This window comes from Passer domesticus, chromosome 23, assembly GCF_036417665.1.
Source record: "Passer domesticus isolate bPasDom1 chromosome 23, bPasDom1.hap1, whole genome shotgun sequence".
Lineage (NCBI taxonomy): Eukaryota > Metazoa > Chordata > Aves > Passeriformes > Passeridae > Passer > Passer domesticus.
The window spans coordinates 1,380,197-1,401,088 of NC_087496.1; the positions used below are offsets into that span (position 1 = coordinate 1,380,197).

Sequence of the window (20,892 nt, forward strand, 5' to 3'; positions counted from 1 at the left end):
AAGCAGACCTGGCTTTATCAGACACCTCGTGTCTGTGTGTCTGCAGGTGGGGGGGATCATCCCAGGCCTTGGTCACTTGGTCCCTCAGGGTGCAGAGGATGGAGAACTACAAAAGATGGACATTTCTTTAAGCTCCAAGGTGACAGAAATGCAGAGAGACAGACAGCAGCCTCAGTGAGGTTATTCCTGCAGCCTCAGTGGGGTCACTCCTGCAGCCCCAGTGGGGTCACTCCTGCAACCCCTCCCCTCTGCAAAGGGCTCAGATGGACTCAGGTTCAGCTAAGACCTGGGGGAGAAGTTAGACCAGCAGTGTGGGCAAGGGCACAGCCAGCTCACAGAGCACAGCCCCATTAAATCAGGCTGCAGAGGGCTCTGCAGCAGATGGAGTCATCAAGAGGCACCTTGTTCTTGCCCAGACCAACTCCCCATGCAAAGGCAAGGCCTGGAGCTCACAGGTGGCCAAGGCACCCGTGCTGTGCCTGTGCTGGGGCCTGGGACACGAGGCTCGGGCGCTGGGCAGCAGCAGTAACGTCAGCTCCTCCAGGGAACGCTGCATTACTGTTTAACTCTGGCAGCCCAGCTCTTCACTGCCTCCCCATCCATCCTGCAGCCCATTCCCCTGCCTTCCACATGCCCCGTGCAGATGAGGCCCAGCATTAATGAGCCATTGCATACAGATGAGCTGGCAGCCAGTCTGACCCGCCACAGCCACACATAAAAGCCAAGGAGGGCCTTGGGCTCTCTTCCTTTGATGCAGGAGCTGCTGGACCCAATTCCGTGGGAGTTCCCTGCTCAGGAGGACACGGGCAGCTCCTCTCCATCTCCCTTCTGCACTGGGTGAGACACAAGGTAAGGGGCTATGTTCTACTGTTTTCCCATCATACTTCCCTAGAGACTGTCTCTTCTGTCTCCTTGCACAAATTTGCCATGTCAAGACTACAGCAAGGGAACCAAAAAATCCTTTTTTTTTTTTTTTTTTTTTTTTTTTTTGGAATAGCATGTGTGGATTCTAGTCTGCCTTGTCACTAGCTCACCTCTCCTTGGGCAGCTCTTTGCCACTTCTGTGCCTTCATTTCTGCTCCCACTAAGCAGCAACTGAGGAGAACACTGCCAAAGAAAATCTCTGCATCTGCTGGAGTCCCCTCAGCCCCCGAGTGCAGCTGATGGCAGCTCAGGCATTGCTCCTCTCTGGGAATGCTGAGTGCATCTCTGACAGTGACGTCGGGCTAGAGGGGCCTTCAGCCTCAGCTCTGGGAAAAACTGGGGTGGGATAAGCTGGTACAAGCTCAGAGCATGTCAGATTTGTGTGGGACCTCCCAGCACTGCTGTTTAGCCCTGTGTTAGCAGCAGCCACCTGGGCTTCAGAGTGACTTCAGTAACTTCAGAGTAACTGAAAGGCTAATTAAGTGTGTGCAAGTGGACAGTTAATGAGCATCAGCTCAGGGCTTCCACAGCCCTACCTGAGCTGGGACGTGTTTCAGTTCCCCAGAAACAACTGCTCAGAGCAAAAGTTCCCCCAGCTCAGCTGCAGGAGATGCTCAGAGCTCTAGGAACAAGGTTCTCTAAACTTCTAAAGTTAAAAAAAGTAACCACCCTTAAATTCTCTTCCATTTTGGGCATGACAATGTGTAGTGCATGGTTCACTTAATCTCACAGTCAATTGCTTTTCTCAACCCCTATAAACATCAGCAGGGAAAGAGAAAAATCTGCATATATGTTAGTAATAAATTTAAAAATCAGGGCATACCACTTAAGGGTTCATTTGTCAGAAAATGGTAATTAAAAGTGTTCCAGCTGACAGTGCTGCTTTAATGAATTATTAGTAATGTTCTCAGAGAACATTTGATGAAAGACACCATAAGAGCTCTTGCTTAAACAAACCAATTTTCTGCATCATGCAACTTCAGTGCACAAGAGGGGGAAAATCTCCCCTATAGAATTACAAAAATAACCAGGTAATGGTTTGAATGATCATGATGGAACAAGTGGCCATTCATACTCTACCTGTATTTCCTCCACCACAGCCTTTTTCCATAGGTGCTTATCTGAGAGCTGCCACTCTTGAGTTAAACTCTGTCCCAAAAGCCCAAAGAGGTGCAGTGTGAGAGCTTCTCACAGTTCCAGGTGCTCTCCATGCACAGGGCAGTGTCCCTGAGACAGGCACAGAGCCTTTGGCTCCAGGTACCTGATCACAGCTGGGGCTGCTGGGTTGCTCCAGGCTCTGCCTGGCAGGGTCTGGGGGAGCTGGACAAGGCACACAGAGCAGGGGGGTGAGGAGCTGGAGCTGGGTGCAGAGGGCATGGAACTCTAGGGATGGGCTCGCTGAGTACCCAAATCAGTTGTCCAGTGGTTCTTTGTGCCTTTTACTGCTTGGCATCTACTACAGCTCCTGCAGGAGGTCCTTACTTCAGACAGAGCCTAGGCTGGCAAGAAGACACTGAGGGGAGAGTGTGTGGAGAATTGGAAACACAGCCCTGCTTAGTGGCAGTGTTGTATGGAGTGGGGAAGGATGAGGGCAAAGAGCACTAAGGCTTAATCGTGGATTTGTGTTTGGATGCGAAGGAGATGGTGGTGGGAGGTGGGGGAGACTCCCATGCTTCATTTTCTTGCCATGGGATTCTTGCTGGGTTCCAGCTCCATCCAGATTTGTTGTTTGTCCTTGACAGGAGAAATGTAAGAGTGCAGCTCTGGGAATTCACCTCTCTGGCAGAAGTCCCGTGGACCCACCCCAGCCCTGGTGAGCAGCACATCCTGGGGAACTGTGGGGTTTTTGCAGGGGAGGTGGTGGGAGAGGCCCTTCCTGAGAGGAGTTCAGAGCTCCAGAGGGCTGTTCTGGGTTCAGCAGCTCACCTCAGCCCCCTGTGACCAAGGCACATCCCTAAATCTTTGGATTACACCGGGAATGAGGGCAGTTTGACAGGGGAATGGAACCTCCCCTTCCCAGCCCCAGGAGTGCCTGCTGTGTGTGCCCTGGGCACGCAATCCCAAAGCTGCACCAGCACCACTCGCCCTGCCTGGACTGCAGCTCAGCCTGCCCACAGAGAAAAGGAGCTTTAGAGCTCAGTTCCAGTGCTCTGGCTGCCCCCCATCAGGAGTCCTGTCCCCAGAGCAGGAGCTGGGAGCAGCACGGGGCCGATGAGGGCTCACCCTCCCTGCTGAGCCTCACTCAGGTAAGGGTTTGTTCCCCTCTTGCTTTGCCCAGTGTGGGGGTTTGAAATAGCTTGGTTTTGGTGAGGAGAAAAGCAGGGCAGGGACATGGGAACCTGCTTCCTCTGCATGAGAGAGGCAAGGGACTTTAACTCAGCTCAGGTTTAATAAACTCTCCCAGCCACTGTGTGCTGTGGGCAGAGCTGTGCGCAGAGGAACCCAGAACGGGTAACAAGCTGCCAGGTACTGCTCAAAACCCTTGGAATGCCCACCCCAAAGGGAAAACCAGGCAGTTCTACAAATGAGCATCACAGGGCAGAGCTGCTGTGACCTGAATGGCCACGCTGTCTGTGGAGGTTTGGTAATATTGAGAGGAGTCCGTCTCACTTCCCTTTTTTTGTTTAAATTTGGGGGCTGTGTCTAATCTTGTCACCCTGGGTGAGAGGAGACGCCCTGAAGAGCAGCTTCTTCAGCTCTCAAATTTAAACTGCAGCTCTGGTGCCTCTCTTAAATGAGCTGCCTGGGTTCTTCAAACGTTTGAAGGGGTAAAGTGAGGTGAGAGTAAATCCTTCATGGGCTTTACACCACTTTAGTAGGACTTTGGAAAGCTCAAATAACATCCTGAAGTTTGCCGCATAATTGAATCCTACATGAAGTGGCACAACTGATACAAGATTTTTTAAAGCTCATTAATGGCTGAGGTCAGAGCTTCAGTTTTGGAAGTAATTTAGTCCCAGGTTCAACTTAGGTACTTAACAGAAGCAGAAACTTAAAATAGGAATCTTGGTACCTAGAACTGCTTGTGTAGCTGATGATCCAGGGAAGTTTGAAGCAATTCACTTTGAAATGCCAGTTTCTGAGAACTGAGAGGAATTCTGAGGCACCAGAGTCACTTGAGTCAGTTCCCTCAGGTTGGTGGAATGAATCACCACCACAGAAAATTCCATTGAGATTTAAGCTCCTAAATGAGTGGGAAGGACGTGAGATGCCTGGACAGGTTAAGCTGTTTTTCCCTGGAAATGAAACAGTGGGATATATGTAAAGGGAGTCCAAGAGGTCAACATTGCTCTCACTTTTCTGTCTGGTTCTGTCTGGAACATAAGGAACTGCATTAGGTGCTGAAAAATAAGAGGCAGAAAGAGCCACTGGGCACTTGGTGATGGTGTAATTTAAATACAAAGCCTTGCACAGTGTGGGGGCTCATAATAAATCCAAACTTAAGACTTTAAATTGCAAAAGGATCTGCAAATCAGCTTTATATTTGTCCCCCTCCAAAAGCCATTGTATATTCCCTCCGTTTCACTCCTTGCTGAGAATATTGAGATACTATATTCGCAGAACTCTTTTCCCTTCACAGATAATAAACAGGTGCCTGCCAATATAGCAATGGGGCATCTCTTGAGACTCTCCTAAAATCTGTGCTCCATTCCAACTCTGAGTACAGCAAGCTGATGCTGTTACCAGCCCACAGCTCCACACTCAAAACTTTGCAGTCACTGAATTTATCCACCCAACCCCCTCCTTCCTCTGCCATCTTACCAGCAGATGGGGAAACAGGCACAAAGAGGAGAATATTTGTCTCATAATACACAAAAAAAAGTGGAAAGTTGGGAATTCAGCTCAGCTGTTTGGACTCTGGGGAATGCTTTATCACTTGACTGCACTTCCTAGGTCCTGCAGCCAAAAGCCATTTGATTAGGACAGATCAGTTGGGTTTTGGGTTAAGACAGAATCTGCTCCCTAAGTTTACTCCTTGCTGTGAAATAGCAAGGAATGAATGTACTGAATGCTGGTCTCTGACCTTGGTAATAAGTTGATTTAATTGGATTTGATTTTTCAAATGTAACATCTCAAGTCAGCCATAAACGCTGGAATTAGCATAGCACATCTCGGCACAGGAGAGATTTTCTAGCGGCAGAAGGAGATGAAGTCCGTGCCCAATGAATTTCAAATTACACTGAGGATGAACTCAGCCATATGCATGTCAAACCCAAATTGGGCAGGCTCTGAGTGCAGCAGGCAGCACAGTTATTAATGGCTTACATTTGCTATTAGGAATGCAGAGTAGCTGCTTTGCACCCAGTTTGTTCTGACGTCTCCTCACATCAATGACCCATGTGACGGGTCAATAATTCACTCTGTGCACTCTGCAAGCCAAGAATGTCTTGCAAGTCAATTACACTCATAGAAATAATTAGGAGCACAAAAGTAACTGGAGGATGGGGATAGAAAAAGCCTTGCTGGTGAAATATTGCATATCCCAGGCAAAGCAGAGTGTTCCTGCCTTTAGATCTGCAGCTCGTGCTCCCCGGCACCTTCCAAGGGCACTGAGCATGCCCCTGACAGCAGGAAATGGCCTGAAAAGGGGCAATTTTCAGTGCCAGTATTTCAGGCAATAATCAGGTTCCTGTGTAACTAAAAGCTATTTTCTTTCTGCAGGAGATGTATAAAAAAGTAGGACATTAGGCAAATAGCTGCCTGCTGAGATCTGAGCCTCAAAATTGTTCCTGAAATTTGTTTAGCTTCCATGGCATTAAACTGTAATAAATCCCAGGAACATTTTAACCAATCTGCTGGGCACAAGCAGACTCTAATCCAGATGGACAAAATCTGCTTCATCAGACCCTGTACGAAAGAGCACAAAATGCCTTTACCAGCTCTGGGTTCAGCTGGGAGGTCCTGAAGCCAGGCTTCTCACAGCCTAAGTCTTGGGCTGAGCCTAAACGCCACAGCAGGGGCTGCAGGCTGTGCTGAGCATCCCTGGAATTAGGGCTGTTATCCACACCTTGGGGAGGCAGCCAGGGAGAGCTGAGGGATGGAAATTGCTGAGGTGAGATTGGAATGGGAGTGGATGTTATTGAAAATGATGGGAATTGGGCCTCAGGAGCCAGGGGCAGGACAAAACCCATCAGTGCCAGTCTGGAGCACTTGTGGTGGGCAGGAATCCTCCCAGTCACTGGTGTCTGGTCTGTGAAGGTGCAGCCTGGACTGGTCCAAGGTGGAGCATCAGCCTGCAGGGGCCAGCCTGAGCAGCCCAGGAGAGCAGGATCAGGAGCAAACAGAGCAGGGAAAATCAACAGGTATGGCTGATGTGCTTCAGTGTCAGCTCAGCTCATCACACAGGCAGACACTTAAAGGAATTCACAGGGCAGGAAACCTGTATTATCCAAAGGAAAAGTGCATTTGCTCTGGAATGCAACAAATCCTTTCTCTTTTGAGCAATTCAGTGGGGTCACTGGAGGTTTCTTTGCTTTCTGAGGTACAGGTAGAATTAAGAGGTTGCATCTTCCCCCAGATTCTCCCATTCCCTGTGCCCCAACTGCAGATATCAGGGAGGGCCTTTGTGCTTCTGAGGTAAAAAGAGAGTTTAAAAGCTCAAGTCCAAAATTTCTATTAGTGGAGAGCAAGTCTGAAGTGATGTTCCTTTCAACACATCTGCTGGGAAACTCCTGAGTGAAAGGTGAGAAACATTCAGAGAACCTAGCACATGACCATGAAGCACAGGGTCTGTTACTACTCCTGTCTGAGAGAGACTGATCCTACATACAGAAATTCAGGAAACAAGGACAACTTGACTGCAAAACAAAGCCAAATCCAAGCAACAGCAGAGCCAGGAACAGACAGAACAGTAGCAGGAGAACTAAGAGTAGAAAAGCCCTCTGTAAACGATGTATTTGTGGGATTTACTATGAAAGTACTGTTATTTAAAGAAGGGGATATGAGGTGCTAAGTCATGAGCACAGAACTCTGGCTGCAGTGCAGCCTTTAATCCCTGGCAGGTGAGACAGGCAGAGCTGGGAAATGCTTCACACACAGTGCAGTGATGTAAATGATTCAAGGGAAGAGTTCCACACACACTTTGATCTTGAGAGAAAGCCTGCCTCACTTTGTTCTGTGTTTACATGAAGAAAGAGATAAAATGTGAAAGAGCTGCCTTCTGTGGGAAACAAATCGCAATAAATTCTATTTATAGCACAGCAATTCTCCTGAAAGGTCTCAGAATCCCTGACAGCTTGCCCAGGGATCACTGCAGTTACTACTGAAGAACTGTAGTACTCTAACAGGGCAGGGCAGAGGGTGCTGGGCAGTAAAACAACACCTGGTGAAACCCCAGCCTCAGCCTTAAAATAGCCTCACACTTGCATGTAAAGTAGAGAAATGATTCTGATTTCCTTTGCAGACAGGGACCAGGAGTTAGAGAGAGCTGGAAACATCTGAGCACACAGAGTCAGGGCCCCAGCTCAGCAACTGCTGTTTCCAGGCCAGTGAATCCTCACGTGAACCATCTCAGGGGGCTGGGCAGTGCAGCTCCCACCCATCCCATCCCATCCCATCCCATCCCATCCCATCCCATCCCATCCCATCCCATCCCATCCCATCCCATCCCATCCCATCCCATCCCGCTGTACATCTGCAAGTCTTTGCTCTCCAGTTCTGCTGTCTGGAAAGTGCTCAGGGGCTGCCATTCCCAATGGAAACCTGGCAAAGCAGGGTGTGAGTCTGGCTTACCCAGACTGGTGTGACAGAGCTCTGTGCTCTGCTTGGGTTGCTGGCACCCAGCCAGCACAGCACAGGGGGGGTTTAAAAACCAAAGTCACCTTGGCGAGCACCAAAGGCTGGGCTGCTGAAATTACAGCCTCAGGTGAGGACAGTGCTCTGCACATTCCGGGAAAACATTCCCTGGCTGACTGGGGTTTTCCCTGGTGCTGTAAGCAGGGATGGCAGCAGAGCAATGACCCCCGGGTGGCACTCACAGCAGGGCTACCAGCAGCTTTTTGTATCCCAAAACCACAGAGCAGCCCTTCCTGCTGCAGTCCTGCACAGGACAGGGGTTTCTTTGCCTTTCCCTTAGCTTCCTCAGGCTCCCTACAGGGAGCATCCCACCAAACGCTGCCCTAAGGATGCAGTGTGGCTGTGGCAGGGCCAGCCAGGTCATGGGTGTGTTCTGAGCACCCCTTCCCATGTCTGCTCCAGAGCTGGGACTGCTCTCCGAGCTACTGTGGGGAGACTTTCTGTCACTCAACGTTTGCTGTCTTGTTTCTGTCCTTGTGCAGAGCCCAGACAGAGGAGCTGCAATGCTCCTCCTGTGTCCTGAGTGAGCAGAACCTTTTCCCAACCCACTGAGGTGACCAGTGCTGAGTTCTCTGCCCCCACCCCAGAGCTGGGGCCTGTCTGGGGCGGAACCACAGCAGAATCAGCTTAAATCCACCGGCACTTTGGGAGGAAAGCCTGGACAGGGGCAGAGCTTCCATCTGCCAGGCTGTGCTGGTGCTGAGGGACCTGACAGCAGAGCAGGGTTAGACCTGTCCGTGCTCACAGGTGCTTCTGCCTTGGCAAAGCCTGTCCCCTGCTGTGTCCCCAAGCCCAGAACCAGCTGCCAGCCGGTGACTGCCACTTGACATTGCCAGCCTGGAGAAACACCCCAGGAGTTAATGATTCAACCCCTTAAATGCCTCAGCAAAGAACACCAGCATGGGCAATGTGCAGAACTGGCTCACATGACTCTGCCCGTTTTCCCTGTGGCTTTTTGGTGTGATTATGCAGCATTTGCCTTCCAGCCTCGCTGCTGAGGGTTCACTGCATTCAGATCAATCCCACATGTCCAGGTGACAGCCCATTTCCATCTGCCCTTCTCACACATTCACAGGGCAGTGCCTTTGTCTGGCAACACAGAGCAGCAGCAGCCACACAAAACCTGCCTTTCTCCATTAAACTTTTCAGCTAAAAGCAAAAGGGCTTTATGTTCAAGGCTCCTCAGCCCATCAAAATCAATTGTTCTTAAAGTAGAACAGAAATCTAGTGCAGCACTGGGGGTAAGTTAAATCCCTATTTTTTCTTCTCATGCAACCACAACATGTCACACACAACTCTACTGCAATGAGAATTATTTGCGGAGATTTTTTTGCCAAATTAAAAATCCCCAAAGATAGAATTTGCTTGAGAAATTATTTCTCCTAGACAGCAATTTCCTACTAAAACCTGAATATTTTCAGTGGAAACATATTTGTCTGAAAATAGAAATGAGTTCTGCTGAGAAATCCTGCTGGAAAGAGAGCTCAGCTCCCAGTCCTCTGGAGCAGAGGCAACATCCCAGCGTGGCTGCACCTGAGCTGGTGCCTGGGGATTCCCTGTCCCAGCAGAAGGTGCAGCTGAGGTTCAGGCCAGCCATGGAATCAACCTGGCACTGCAAAAATATCCAGTCATGGTGTTTTCCCTGGTGCCTGTGAAGGGATTCTTGCTGAATGCTGGCAGATGGCTTTGTGCAGCCAGAGGTGCTTCCAAGGGCCAGGACAGGAGGAAATGCTGCTCCTGCTCCTCCACCAACCCCTCCCCAGGTTTGTGTATGGGATGTGCCCTTTGCTCTCAGTCTGCTGGAGCCTTTAACTCTCCCCCAGCAAATGCAGCCCTGGATTAATTTCTGTGCAGCACTAATTACAGTATTATTAATTGCTAACAATGACAGTAATGTCTTTATTGCTGTAAATCCTTTATTTATACATCTGAGGTAAATATTTTAACCTTTGAGGACCCCAAATGCTCCTAAGCTTTCAGAAAACAAGATTTGCTTAAGTCCCCAGTGCTGCAGTGCCTGTTCTTTCATTTATTCACTGGCCTGTGTTCCCATGAGGGAATTATTTCTTCCCCTCAGATCTGGGGGGAGGAACTGCAGCCCCTCCTTTCAAACCATGTGTACAGGGCACAGCATTCCTGGGTGGAATTAGTGACTGTTTGTTATCACAGAAATATGATGGAAGTGGCTCCAAGGGGCACCCAAGTCACGCTGGGGCTGCTCAGCAGCAGCACATCAGCACCAAGCCCTACAAAACAGGCAGGAAGCACCAGGAGAAGATCTCATGTAAGGCAGAGGGGCAGAACGCCCCTGGCAGGGCAGGGCAGGGCAGGGCAGGGCAGGGCAGGGCAGGGCAGGGCAGGGCAGGGCAGCACTTCTGAGGTGACTGAGTCCCTTGAGCAACCAACAGCTCCTGTGGGGTCCCTGCATCCCACAGATGTCAGAGCTGCTCCTGAAAGTCAGGACATGAGGAGAGGAAGGGAGGGGACAGTACACATCCAGGTTATGGTCCTGCTGGCCTGGGCTGGCCAGTCCTGCTTGGTGCAGGTCTGAGACAGGAGGATGAGGCCTCTCCCTTCTCCCGTCTAAGGGGGACAGTTTGGCACTTCAGGGGTTTCTTCGCTGGGTGCTCACACAGAGCTGTGTCCTCCACAGAAATCTGGCTGGGACACACCTCTTCCAAGGATATTCCATTTTCCCAGGGGATATTATGGACTATGCCCAGCCCTCAGGCAGGCAGGTCCCTCTGCTTGTCCTGATGGAAAAGGGCAGCTCGGAGAGCTCACAGTAATTCTGTTTAGCAGGAGAGAGGGCAAGGCAGGGGATAGATCCTTTGGGGTATCCACTTGAAATTCCACTTGGGCTTTAGGCAAACACAGTCACTTGGGCTGGAGCTGTGACAAGACTCCAGCTTAGCTCTGAGCCGGATGGAAGGATCACATTTCCCACATGGAGCTGGCAATTCAGGTGACACTCTGAGGCACAGCCACAGTGCTCAGCGCTCCAAGCTGCTGCCAAGGATAAATATTCCATGGTGGCATTGCCAGGGCCAAGAAGGAACTGTGCCAGTGCCAGCAGGTCTGGTCCCTTGGCAGATGTGTCCCTCAGGAGGATGCTCAGAGGATGGTTCAAATCAGGTTCTCTACAGACAGACCCCAAGGCCAACTGGCTGCTGCAGGGACCTTAGATTTTCTTTCACTCTCAATTGATTCAGCTCTCTTTGACAGTCCTTGATTCTGATTTTGATATAAGCAACAAGACAGAATGGTGAAATTGCTATCCCCTTCCTACAGGCCCATTCCTACTCCCAATCCCATCCCAATCCCATCCCATCCCATCCCATCCCATCCCATCCCATCCCATCCCATCCCATCCCATCCCATCCCATCCCATCCCATCCCATCCCATTCCACAGGCCATTCCTGCCCTCTGTCCCATCCAGACCCATTCCTGCTCTGCCCAGGGCAGCTGGCAAAGGGCAGAGGAGCTCTGCTCCCCAAAGGGCTCAGCAGTGAAGCAGCCAGAAGATAATACACCATGAGAGTAAGTGTTAGAGTATGCTATTCTAATAAAAACGGATTTGATAAGGTATTAGGAATTGGATATTTCACGTACTTTGTTCAGAGAAAGTTCAACAAAAAGAAAAACACAGAAAGGACTGAAAGAAGATCTGAATTTTGCAAAGAACTGAACAGGACTGAAAAAAAATAATCCTTTAACTCTGTATCCCCTTTCTTCTACCTAAGCTGCTTAGAACTTCCTCTGAATCCCTAACAAAGATGTGTTTCCAGGCAGGCTGCGGGCTCCGAGCTGCTCTGTCTCCCCCTAATGATCCCCTGGTGCCAGCTGGGCTCCCTCGCCCTCTGCTGCCAGGGAGGGAAGGAGTCTGGAGCCTCAGACACCAACCTGCAGGGACAGAGCAGGAGATGGAACCTTGCTCTTATCAGGCCCCCATCAAACATTCAACACTTTTTCCTTCCTCCCCACTCTGATCTCCTCAAGGGCTGCACGTGGCTGGGATTAAAGCCAATTCCCTGGACTAAAACTTACCCAATGTCGTTATCCCCCACATCCATACTTTTCAAAACAGTCCAGTTGAAAGGAAGTAAGAGCAAAGAGAAGCACTCAGTAACATTCCTGAGGCAGCAGAGGAGCTCCAGCTGCTCAGGACCTGCAAGGATTGCTGTCACCCACCTGCAGGCTGCAGAGGGCAGGCAGGAATACAGGTAACAGCTCTCAGATATTTGGGTGGAGGCACTGCTGGAGTGCTGGGAAAGATGAGAATGGAAACATGGAAGTTTTTCCTTCCTCTGGTGATCCCTGGGAAATGTGAGACTGGGCCAGGGAAGTGGGACCTCCTTGTTTTCACAGCTAACCTTGACAGGTCGTGTTTATTCATGGGGTTTTTATTGGTGAATGTCCCCTGTGCAGGAACTGGAGCAGTGCACCCTCTGTAAACGCTCCATGCCTGGGGACAGCAGCATTCCCCAGGTCCCACAACGCAGAATTCCACACTCCACACACACAGCAGTGCCCTGTTTATTTGGGCCCAACAGGAAACATACCTGGTAAACATTAGCTAGGATGTAGTCAGGCACCTTTGCTGATTTGAATTAAAAGGCTTTTAATTGCTGTATTATATAACTTTATATAATCTTCTCCAGACAGTCAGTGATATGCTCACAGCATGCTTATCCAGGAGGGAATTTTTCTCCTGCTGAAGCAAATCAACACATTTCAGCTGTGTGTGGGGGCAAAGGATTTGTTGAAAGGAGAATTCCTTTGTCAACCTGCCTGAAGAGAGGTGTAATTCTTCTGCCTCTTTGATCTGCTCCAGGGTAGCTTAAGCAGGGCTTGTAAAGGAGCCTCAGAAGGGGCCATGGATAATTTAAAGAGGCAGGAGAAGAATGGTGGAGCTGGGACCTGCATTCAAGGATCCAGGGTGAGCATCTTGTTCTCAGCTCTTCTGTGGTTGTTATCTGTTCAGCTGCATGTCCAGATCCTCACCCACATTCCAGGAGGTTTCCAGTGAGGCTGGATCAGAACTGTGACAGTAATTTGTCATGATTCTGCTGTGAGGACATGGGCAGATTAGAAACCAGAATTCCTGCAGATTTCTCCCCTTCACACCTATTCCCTGTGGTCAGGAGCCCCTCTGTGCCTAAGGAGTCCACGTGCAGCTCACGATGTACAAGGTGAGGCATCCCAAAATTTCACCCTGCCATTCTGGTAAAGTCAATGTTCACATTCCTGCAGAAAAGGACAAAATGAAAACAAGGAGCAGCTGAAGTTGGGTCCTTTTGCACAATAAGTGTAAACACTGGAAAATTTCTTGCAATAATCTGTTGCACAGGAATATTTTATTTCTGCTCAAACTATGCATTAACATGGACATATTAAAAATGCATCAGGAAAATAAAACTTGAGAATTGCTCAGGAAAGTGTGACCTCATTCCCCTTGCCTTGAATACAGGCTTAAAGTTTAACCTCTGTCAGCTCCATATGCAACCAATAAATTCAACAGCAAAAGGGTGAAAAGGTACAGTACAAAGTGACCTTCATTTTTTTCTTTTATTGAGCAGGGGAGGAAGGTGATTCAGTACAAGTGCAGAAAGAAGGCAGCTGTAAGAGACAAAGAAATGAGTTTATTCTTAGGCCTGCTGATACTAACAAGGACATTAAATAATAGAATTACTTCTGGCTTTACAAAATGCAATTAATTTGTACTTAGACTCTGTCCTTGATAATTTAATATTTTCTCCTTGCTACTGATTGACACCTGTGAAGGTGTTTTCTGGTGCCTGTAACTGGGTCCGATGGGAGGATTTCTGCTCTAGCCAGCTGAGGCATCAGGCAGCTTCTCTAAATTAATTTTACAGGACCTTGCCAAACAGCAATCATTGACTTCCTAAAGCTGTTGTGGTGGCAAGGGGACCCTCCGAGGGGGCACTCTGTGCTCCCTGTGTCAGCTGTACAACTGGCACACACACTTCCCCAGAGTTTAAATGAGACAAATTTCACAAGGAACTCCCACCAGTGTCTAACAGCTCACTTGGGATTGTCCTCATTTTGGATATATGAAATTAGAGTTTAGGAGAGGTAAACAGCTCTTGTCACAAATACTTAAGCACATGAAATCAAGCAAAACTTGGACAGTCCACTTGCCACCAATTTGAGCCCAAGCATTTTGTGCTGACCAAAGGAAGCCTGGGTGGGCTGGTGATAGGAGGCAGGGTTTGAGATAAGGTGTAGCATCTTTAGCTTGCTCTAAAAAAGTCATCCCTATGGCTTGTTTTACTGTCCCTTACTATTTTGAAGGTAAAGTAACAACAGAAACACAAAGCCCTCAACATCTCCTCATTCCAGGTGCGCTCACAGGTTTTTTTCCCAAAGGAAGCATCCCCTGGCAGCTGAGGAACCCCAAACCCTCACTGTGTGTGGCTGGGGATTCTCCTCCTCAGAGACCCAGCAGGCTCAGAACAACCCTGTGTGAGTCAGCACTGGGAATATTTTCCTCTCAAGTTCTTTCTTTGTTTGGAAGCTGCAGCATTTTGCCGCAGGACCCATGATCACAGCGCACAGCTCATTCAGGCACTCAAGAAGGATTTTGTTCAACAAAAGCTAAATAAAAAGGCACACATGGGTCCAGGGCAGGCTCACTGTGCACTAATCCAACATCCTCTCTGGCAAACAAACACATTTTATGCTTCAAGGGTGATAAACTCAGAAATCAATTATTTCTAAGAACACTCCTAAGTTTTGGGTCAAAATCAGGCCCGAGGATGGCCCAGGAACATCCCAGGCAGTGTCTGACTCTGCAGTGCATCAGCTTCTCCCCACACCTGTGTGTCTGAGGAACTCCAAGACTGGAATGTTTCAGATGTAGGGTAATCCAAATTCCAGTCTGAACACATCTGTAGCATTTTCTCCATCAATGATTCTTATTTCCTCTTGTTAACATGGTTGGCCATATGGGACAAAATAAGAGGGACAGAGAAATACACTCTCCTTTAAAGGATCAGGTTCAGAAATCCATTCTTAGTCTTAGCATCACATTTGTGGTGAGTAAACACCCAAATTCTCCTGCTGGAGTTTCATATTTTCTTTTGTTCTCACTTAATAATCCTATTTGAGATGCTTGTGTGATTCCAGGGTCTGAATTTCACACCTCCAAACCCATCTCTAACCATGCTAAAAATAACTGTGTGTCTGGCTTAATTATGCTTTCTGCATCTGCTCCCCTTTGTCCCTAAATTTCCTATCCACATTTCATCCAGGATCTCCTAATGTCAAGATACACACAAAACTGCATCAACAGACCAGGATTCATCTCCTAAAAGGCAGAAAGGTCTCCAAACCCAACAGTTTTCTTTTCCCACACATGCCCACGGAGTTACTGCTGCTCCAGGCTTCACTTACACAACTGAGCACAGGACAATATTAACACTTGACTGACTCGGAGTTTATTGAGCAAGCCTAAATGATTGGTTTTTGCTGGAATGCTCCTTAGGCAAGGAACTCTTGAGTTTCCTCACCAGCTTACTGGAACTCTTCCCCACCAACTGCGGGAAAATATTCAAATTATATAGCTTTGTCCTAATCCAGCATCTTGAGCCTGGGTCAGAGTTTCCCCTGGCCTGCAGGTAGAGGTTAAGCTGCCCTGGTTGTTGTTTCTCGCCCTGCAGAGCCCTGTCAGCAGCGGGGATGTTCAGCTACCTCCGGGAGCGCTTCACCAGCCACCTCCGGGAGCGCAGCCGGCGCCGGGCCAGGCTCGTCTCCAAGGATGGGAGGTGCAACATCGAATTTGGCAACGTGGAACAGTCCAGGTTTGTCTTCCTCATCGACATATGGACAACCATCCTGGACCTCAGGTGGAGGTACAAGATGACCATCTTCATCTCGGCCTTCCTGGGCAGCTGGTTCCTGTTTGGGCTGCTCTGGTACGTCGTGGCCTACATCCACAAAGACCTGCCCGAGTTCAACCCCTCCATCAACCACACCCCCTGCGTGGAGAACATCAACGGCCTCACCTCAGCCTTCCTCTTCTCCCTGGAGACCCAGGTGACCATCGGGTATGGCTTCAGGTGTGTCACAGAGCAGTGTGCCACTGCCATCTTCCTGCTCATCTTCCAGTCCATCCTGGGTGTCATCATCAACTCCTTCATGTGTGGGGCCATCCTGGCCAAGATCTCCAGGTCCAAAAACCGGGCCAAGACCATCACGTTCAGCAAGAACGCTGTCATCAGCAAGCGTGGGGGGAAGCTCTGCCTCCTGATCCGCGTGGCCAACCTCCGCAAGAGCCTGCTGATCGGGAGCCACATCTACGGGAAGCTGCTGAAGACCACCATCACCCCCGAGGGGGAGACCATCATCCTGGACCAGGTCAACATCGAATTTGTAGTGGATGCTGGCAACGAGAATCTCTTCTTCATCTCGCCCCTCACCATTTACCACATCATAGACAAGAACAGCCCCTTCTTCCACATGGCTGCAGAAACCCTCCTGCAGCAGGACTTTGAGCTGGTGGTGTTTTTGGATGGCACCGTGGAGGCCACCAGTGCCACCTGCCAGGTGAGGACGTCCTACATCCCCGAGGAGGTGCTCTGGGGGTACCGCTTCGCTCCCATCGTGTCCAAGACCAAAGAAGGGAAATACAGAGTTGACTTCCAGAACTTCAGCAAGACAGTGGCCGTGGAGACTCCACACTGTGCCTTCTGTCTCTACAATGAGAAGGAAGCCAAAGCCAAAGAGAAGAAAGGTTATGACAATCCTGGCTTTGTCTTGTCTGAAGTCAATGAAACCAGTGACACAAAAATGTAGTGCCAGCTACTCGTGCGGCTGAGTTTTTAGAGAGACTTCAGTCTTGAGAGGATTAACAAATAATCAGTAAAACAAAACAGAAAGACAGGTTTGGGTTTGCTCTAACCCAGCATTTGTTTTCTCAAAAGCCTCCAATCAAAGAGGAACAGCATACCAGTTATCACTATTTAACTACATTATATATATTTAATAGAATTTATATTTTTATATCCGTGGGACATTTAATAAAGCTGCTATGTTGGAATGTCCAACTCACTGAAGTTTTCAGGGGCACGCAAAGGTGTTAAAAAGCCTGAAAAGATGGAAAGAAATTTTAGGACATTAAATATACACAGCTGCTGGAAGGAGAACGTGAAAAGTCAAGATAGAAGGCAAAGCTAAAGAAACCTAAAGGGCTTAGGAGCCAAAACCTAAAAAAAATTTCTGGTTGTCAAAGCCGTCTATGAAAACAGAGACTCTGGCTCTGGAACTTGAGCACCTTTGAATGTTCTGAAACAATTCTGTCTCTCTTTCTTTGGGGCTGGTACAGCTGCAGGACAGAGCAGTATGGGATGGGACAAGCCTAGGAAACAGAGAAGACAGAGCTTGGGCCAAGCTGCTGCATCTCCAACTCCAAAATGTGACTTCTCCCCTCTGAAAGCCTTTGACTCCTTTCAGGGAAAAAGAGCCAAATGCAAATGACAACTGAAAAACCAAGGAGAAGCAGAGACCCGCTCTGGGACAAAAGGAATTTTGCAGCTTATTCCCATCTATCCCAGCCTTCAGCTGCTCTTCACTGCCCCAGCAGCTGCCTGGATGGGGAATAGGGAATAGTTGTTTGAAGACAACTCTCCAGAAAGGTGGGGAGATGGAGAACACATTCATTCCTTCACACCTGGCAGAAAGCACTCCACTGGAGAAGAGAGGAAGTTCCCAGATCTAGTTGTATACTTCCAAAAAAATCCCCAATACAAACAGATTATCTTCTCCTTTGAAGCACAAAGGTCTTGTTCAAACAAAAACAGAGCCCAGGAGCCTCCTACAAACATTTAGCTTCAGATTTGGCTCCAAACTGTTCATCTCCCCATAGCCAAATGTGCATCCCTACAGGAAACAACTCCTGCTCAGTGGGAGCTGAGTAGTGCTAAGGATTTTCTGGGGGTGATTTTTGACATAAATGCAATAAGAAGCTTCAATACCTTTTTAGTGAATTTCTACTTCCTCACAGTCAAGTTTTTTTCTCCCCAATTCATTCTGTTACTGAGAGTCCTAGTGGCAGACCAAAGAGTTTTTGGGAGCTCTTCCTGGTGATGTAACTCAACTCATCAATTTTCAATGCTGTGGTGAAATGGAAATAGTGTTAAAAGCTGGTGGACTAAGTGGTTTTAAAGAAGGGGAGAATTCAGCAGGTCAGATGATGACAAGAGAAAGTTGTGCTGGAGATGAGCCCAGTGTGAGCATGGAAATCAAACTCTGGGAGCCAGGAGTGTTCAGATCCTAGTCCCAGAGCAGTGTGAGCTCCTCTCTTGGGTCAGAACAAATCACTTTTCTCTGTATCTCTGATTGCCATCAGTAACACTGGACAAAAACACTGACATTGTACAGAGAGCAATGGTATGAACAGTTATGTCACTAAAGCACTTTAAAAGCCAATTCTCAGCTGTGTCAATCTTTCCTCAGTGCACCACTGTCACACCCTTCTCCACTCTGGATGGAAAGGTCAGCACACAAAGTTCTGCTCTCATCACACATCAGAGCCACGAAAAGTGGCTGCACCAGAACTGTGAATAGAAAAGCAGGAGTGAGACCTTTGAGGTAACTCACAGATACTGCCTGAGATTTTCATTGTGCTGGATTGCAACTTTGCAAACCAACAGTGTAAAAACTACTTTGCAGTCCCAATCACCACAGCACGTTAGTGCCCTTCATATAATCAGCTAGGAAGGGCAGTTTTGAACCCCCAAAAGAAATCAGTGGCTGTACACAGAAATCTCAGAGGGAGGAGGGAAGTGAAATAATGTGTCCAGAGTTCCAGAGTGGTCTGAACCAAAAGGCTGCTCCATTCTTCCAGAGCTGCTGCTGCATTTCCTCCCAAGGTTTCCTGTACAGTGCCCTGGGTGTAGTGTCTCCAGAAAGTGGCACTGTCAGTGCTCAAGGCTCACAAGCTACACCTCCTACCCCTGGGAAAGGAGATGCATCAAGATGCCTTTAATAGAAGCAGAAAAAGTGTTCCCACAGGACAAAAATAGCAAATCCAAGGGAAATCCATTCGAAAGGTCGAACCCAGCTGTGCAATGAGGAGTCAGGGAAGAGTCCTACTTTAAGTACTGTTTTGGGATGTTAGTGCTAGTGGGAAAAAGAAATCAAATGCTCTGCAGTGCCTGTCCAAGAGGTGGTGCACACCCTCCAAAACTTAGAGGGTCCTTAAACAATGCACTTCCAGGTATGCCCTTGGAAAGGCTCCTCAAAATCCTAAACCTCAATGTTCTTCTGACCCAGCGATGGAACCTTTTGCCCTGTCTCTGCAGGGTGAGCATGGGGAGGTGTTGCCCCATTTCTAGAAGCATGAAGTGCTCCCACAGCTCAGAGAGAAGACACCTGATCCCCCTGAGGGGGTGGCTGCCTGTGCTCCCTCCTGACAGTCATGCCTGCCTCGGGACCTGCAGCACAAGGGAGCTGCACCAGGGGAAGGGTGACTGTGCTCTTTTGTGTATTTTGCTGTTACTGGAAGGGATCCAGGAGCAGAGGAAATTCGAGGGGATGGATCCCAAGCTGACAGGGCCACGGCTGAGCTGTCAGGCTCCCTTAGAGCAGGATCTTGCTGGGAGCTGACTGGGAATCCCAGAGTGAGCCTCCTGCTGGATGCCACCCCAGGAAGCCCTGGCAGCCCCGCAGGAGATAGAGCTGAGGCAGAGCCCAGCAGCAGCACAACAACGAGAGGAATTTCCTCTGGCTGTCCAGGGAGAGCAGTTTGTCACCCTGCAGATAAAGGCCCGGCCAGGAAGGAGGTTATCGGGGACAGGCCACTCGGGACACGCTCCAGAGGAAAGCTATTTTGGGGGCTGTCACCCCTGCTGCCATTAAAAGAAAGTTCAGTTAAGAGGATGAAAATAAATTTAATCTTGCTGAGCAGAAGTGGCTGGAGGGAACCACAGAGCCGATACTGGAAGACAAAGGCCGGGTTCTTCCCCCTGGCAGGGCTTCACTCCTCCAGCCCTGCTCAGGTCCCTGCTCCCTCGGGGTGCCCTCCTGCCTTTGGGCTTCCCCACGGACTGGGACACCCCACGGAGCCAGGTCCATGCCCTGCAAAGGTCTCAGGAGAAAGGCCTGCCCTTCAGGCAGCAAACCAGACCATTCCTGCTGCATTAGGGCCTAAAGGATTTCACTGGGAGAGCCAAGCAGCCAGGCTTGGGAATAATGTGTCTGCACTAACTTAATTTATCTTCTCATTTCACAAACAACATGTTTCTTCTACTGTATTTATTTTAAACACTCATTCAAGCTGTGCATAATATTTCAATCATTTTGAAATAGATTTACCCTCCTGCTGGCAAATGAATAAGGCATCCTGCTGACTGCTGGAGAAAGGGCCATGAATTAAAATGACTGCTTTTGGTAAACTGACATGTGCTGGTTTGCTGTGTGTCTGCACACATGCTCTGGGAGGAGCTGGTGAAAAGACACCCCTAAATAATAATAACAACAATAATAATAACAAAAGCCCCTGGCACACTGTTCAGATGCTCCCACTGACTTGCACTGCTGGATTGTGGCAGACCACTGCTCACAGGCTGCCAGCGAATGCCTGGAGAGCTCCTGCCTGGACACAATTCCCTGGAAACCCTGCTGCTCACCACAAACCAGGCAGCAGGGGGCAAAGACACAAGTGGTGGCAGCTGGGGTGCTCCATCCCCTTCCTTCTCCCCAGACAAACCCTTGGGAATTCTGCTGGGACCAGCCAGGATTTCCGCCCCCTTTCTTCCCCCTAAAATCACCACTGCCTTGATCCATGGTCGTGGTGCTGGCCCAGCTCCTGCTCCCCACAGGAGCAGGGAGAAAACAGCACCAGGCCAGGAATGTGAGGAGAGGGAAGCAAAGAGGGAAAATAAGCAAGTTCCTAAATCCTCTGGTGAATTCTCCTGCTGCAGCTTGGGGAACCTCTGACACCACCAGCAATGTCCCTAAATCACATTTAGCCCTGTGGCAGCATCACTGGAACAGGAGTGAGGAAGGCTGAAGCTCTCTCCATGGCTGCTCGAATACACACAAAGATAATTCCTGAGGCCAAGCTGGCATTCCTGTGGTGGAAGCATCTGCCTGGGGACATTTTCACTTGAACAAACTCACTGCTGCACATCAATTCTGCCTGCTCAGGG

The 20,892-nt window shown here is 49.1% G+C and overlaps 1 protein-coding gene across 2 annotated transcripts; it reads left to right on the forward strand.

Annotated features, from left to right (window-relative positions):
- Positions 1 to 738: 738 nt before the first annotated feature.
- On the forward strand, positions 739 to 19,704 carry KCNJ1 (potassium inwardly rectifying channel subfamily J member 1). 2 transcript variants are annotated; one of them, XR_010350360.1, is made up of 3 exons: positions 739 to 849; positions 2,667 to 2,737; positions 14,995 to 15,376. XR_010350360.1 is itself a non-coding variant. In XM_064397900.1 (3 exons), exon 3 carries the CDS (start codon positions 15,422 to 15,424, stop codon positions 16,535 to 16,537), a length of 1,116 nt encoding a protein of 371 aa, XP_064253970.1. In that variant the 5' UTR covers positions 739 to 849; positions 2,667 to 2,737; positions 15,403 to 15,421; the 3' UTR covers positions 16,538 to 19,704. The 2 variants fall into 2 exon arrangements, 1 of the variants encoding a protein (XP_064253970.1); XM_064397900.1 differs by lacking the exon at positions 14,995 to 15,376 and adding an exon at positions 15,403 to 19,704.
- The last annotated feature ends 1,188 nt before the right edge of the window (positions 19,705 to 20,892 follow it).

Bases quoted from the DNA above. Each gene is read 5' to 3' on its own strand.
- KCNJ1 (XM_064397900.1), top strand. From the start codon at position 15,422: ATGTTCAGCTACCTCCGGGAGCGCTTCACCAGCCACCTCCGGGAGCGC.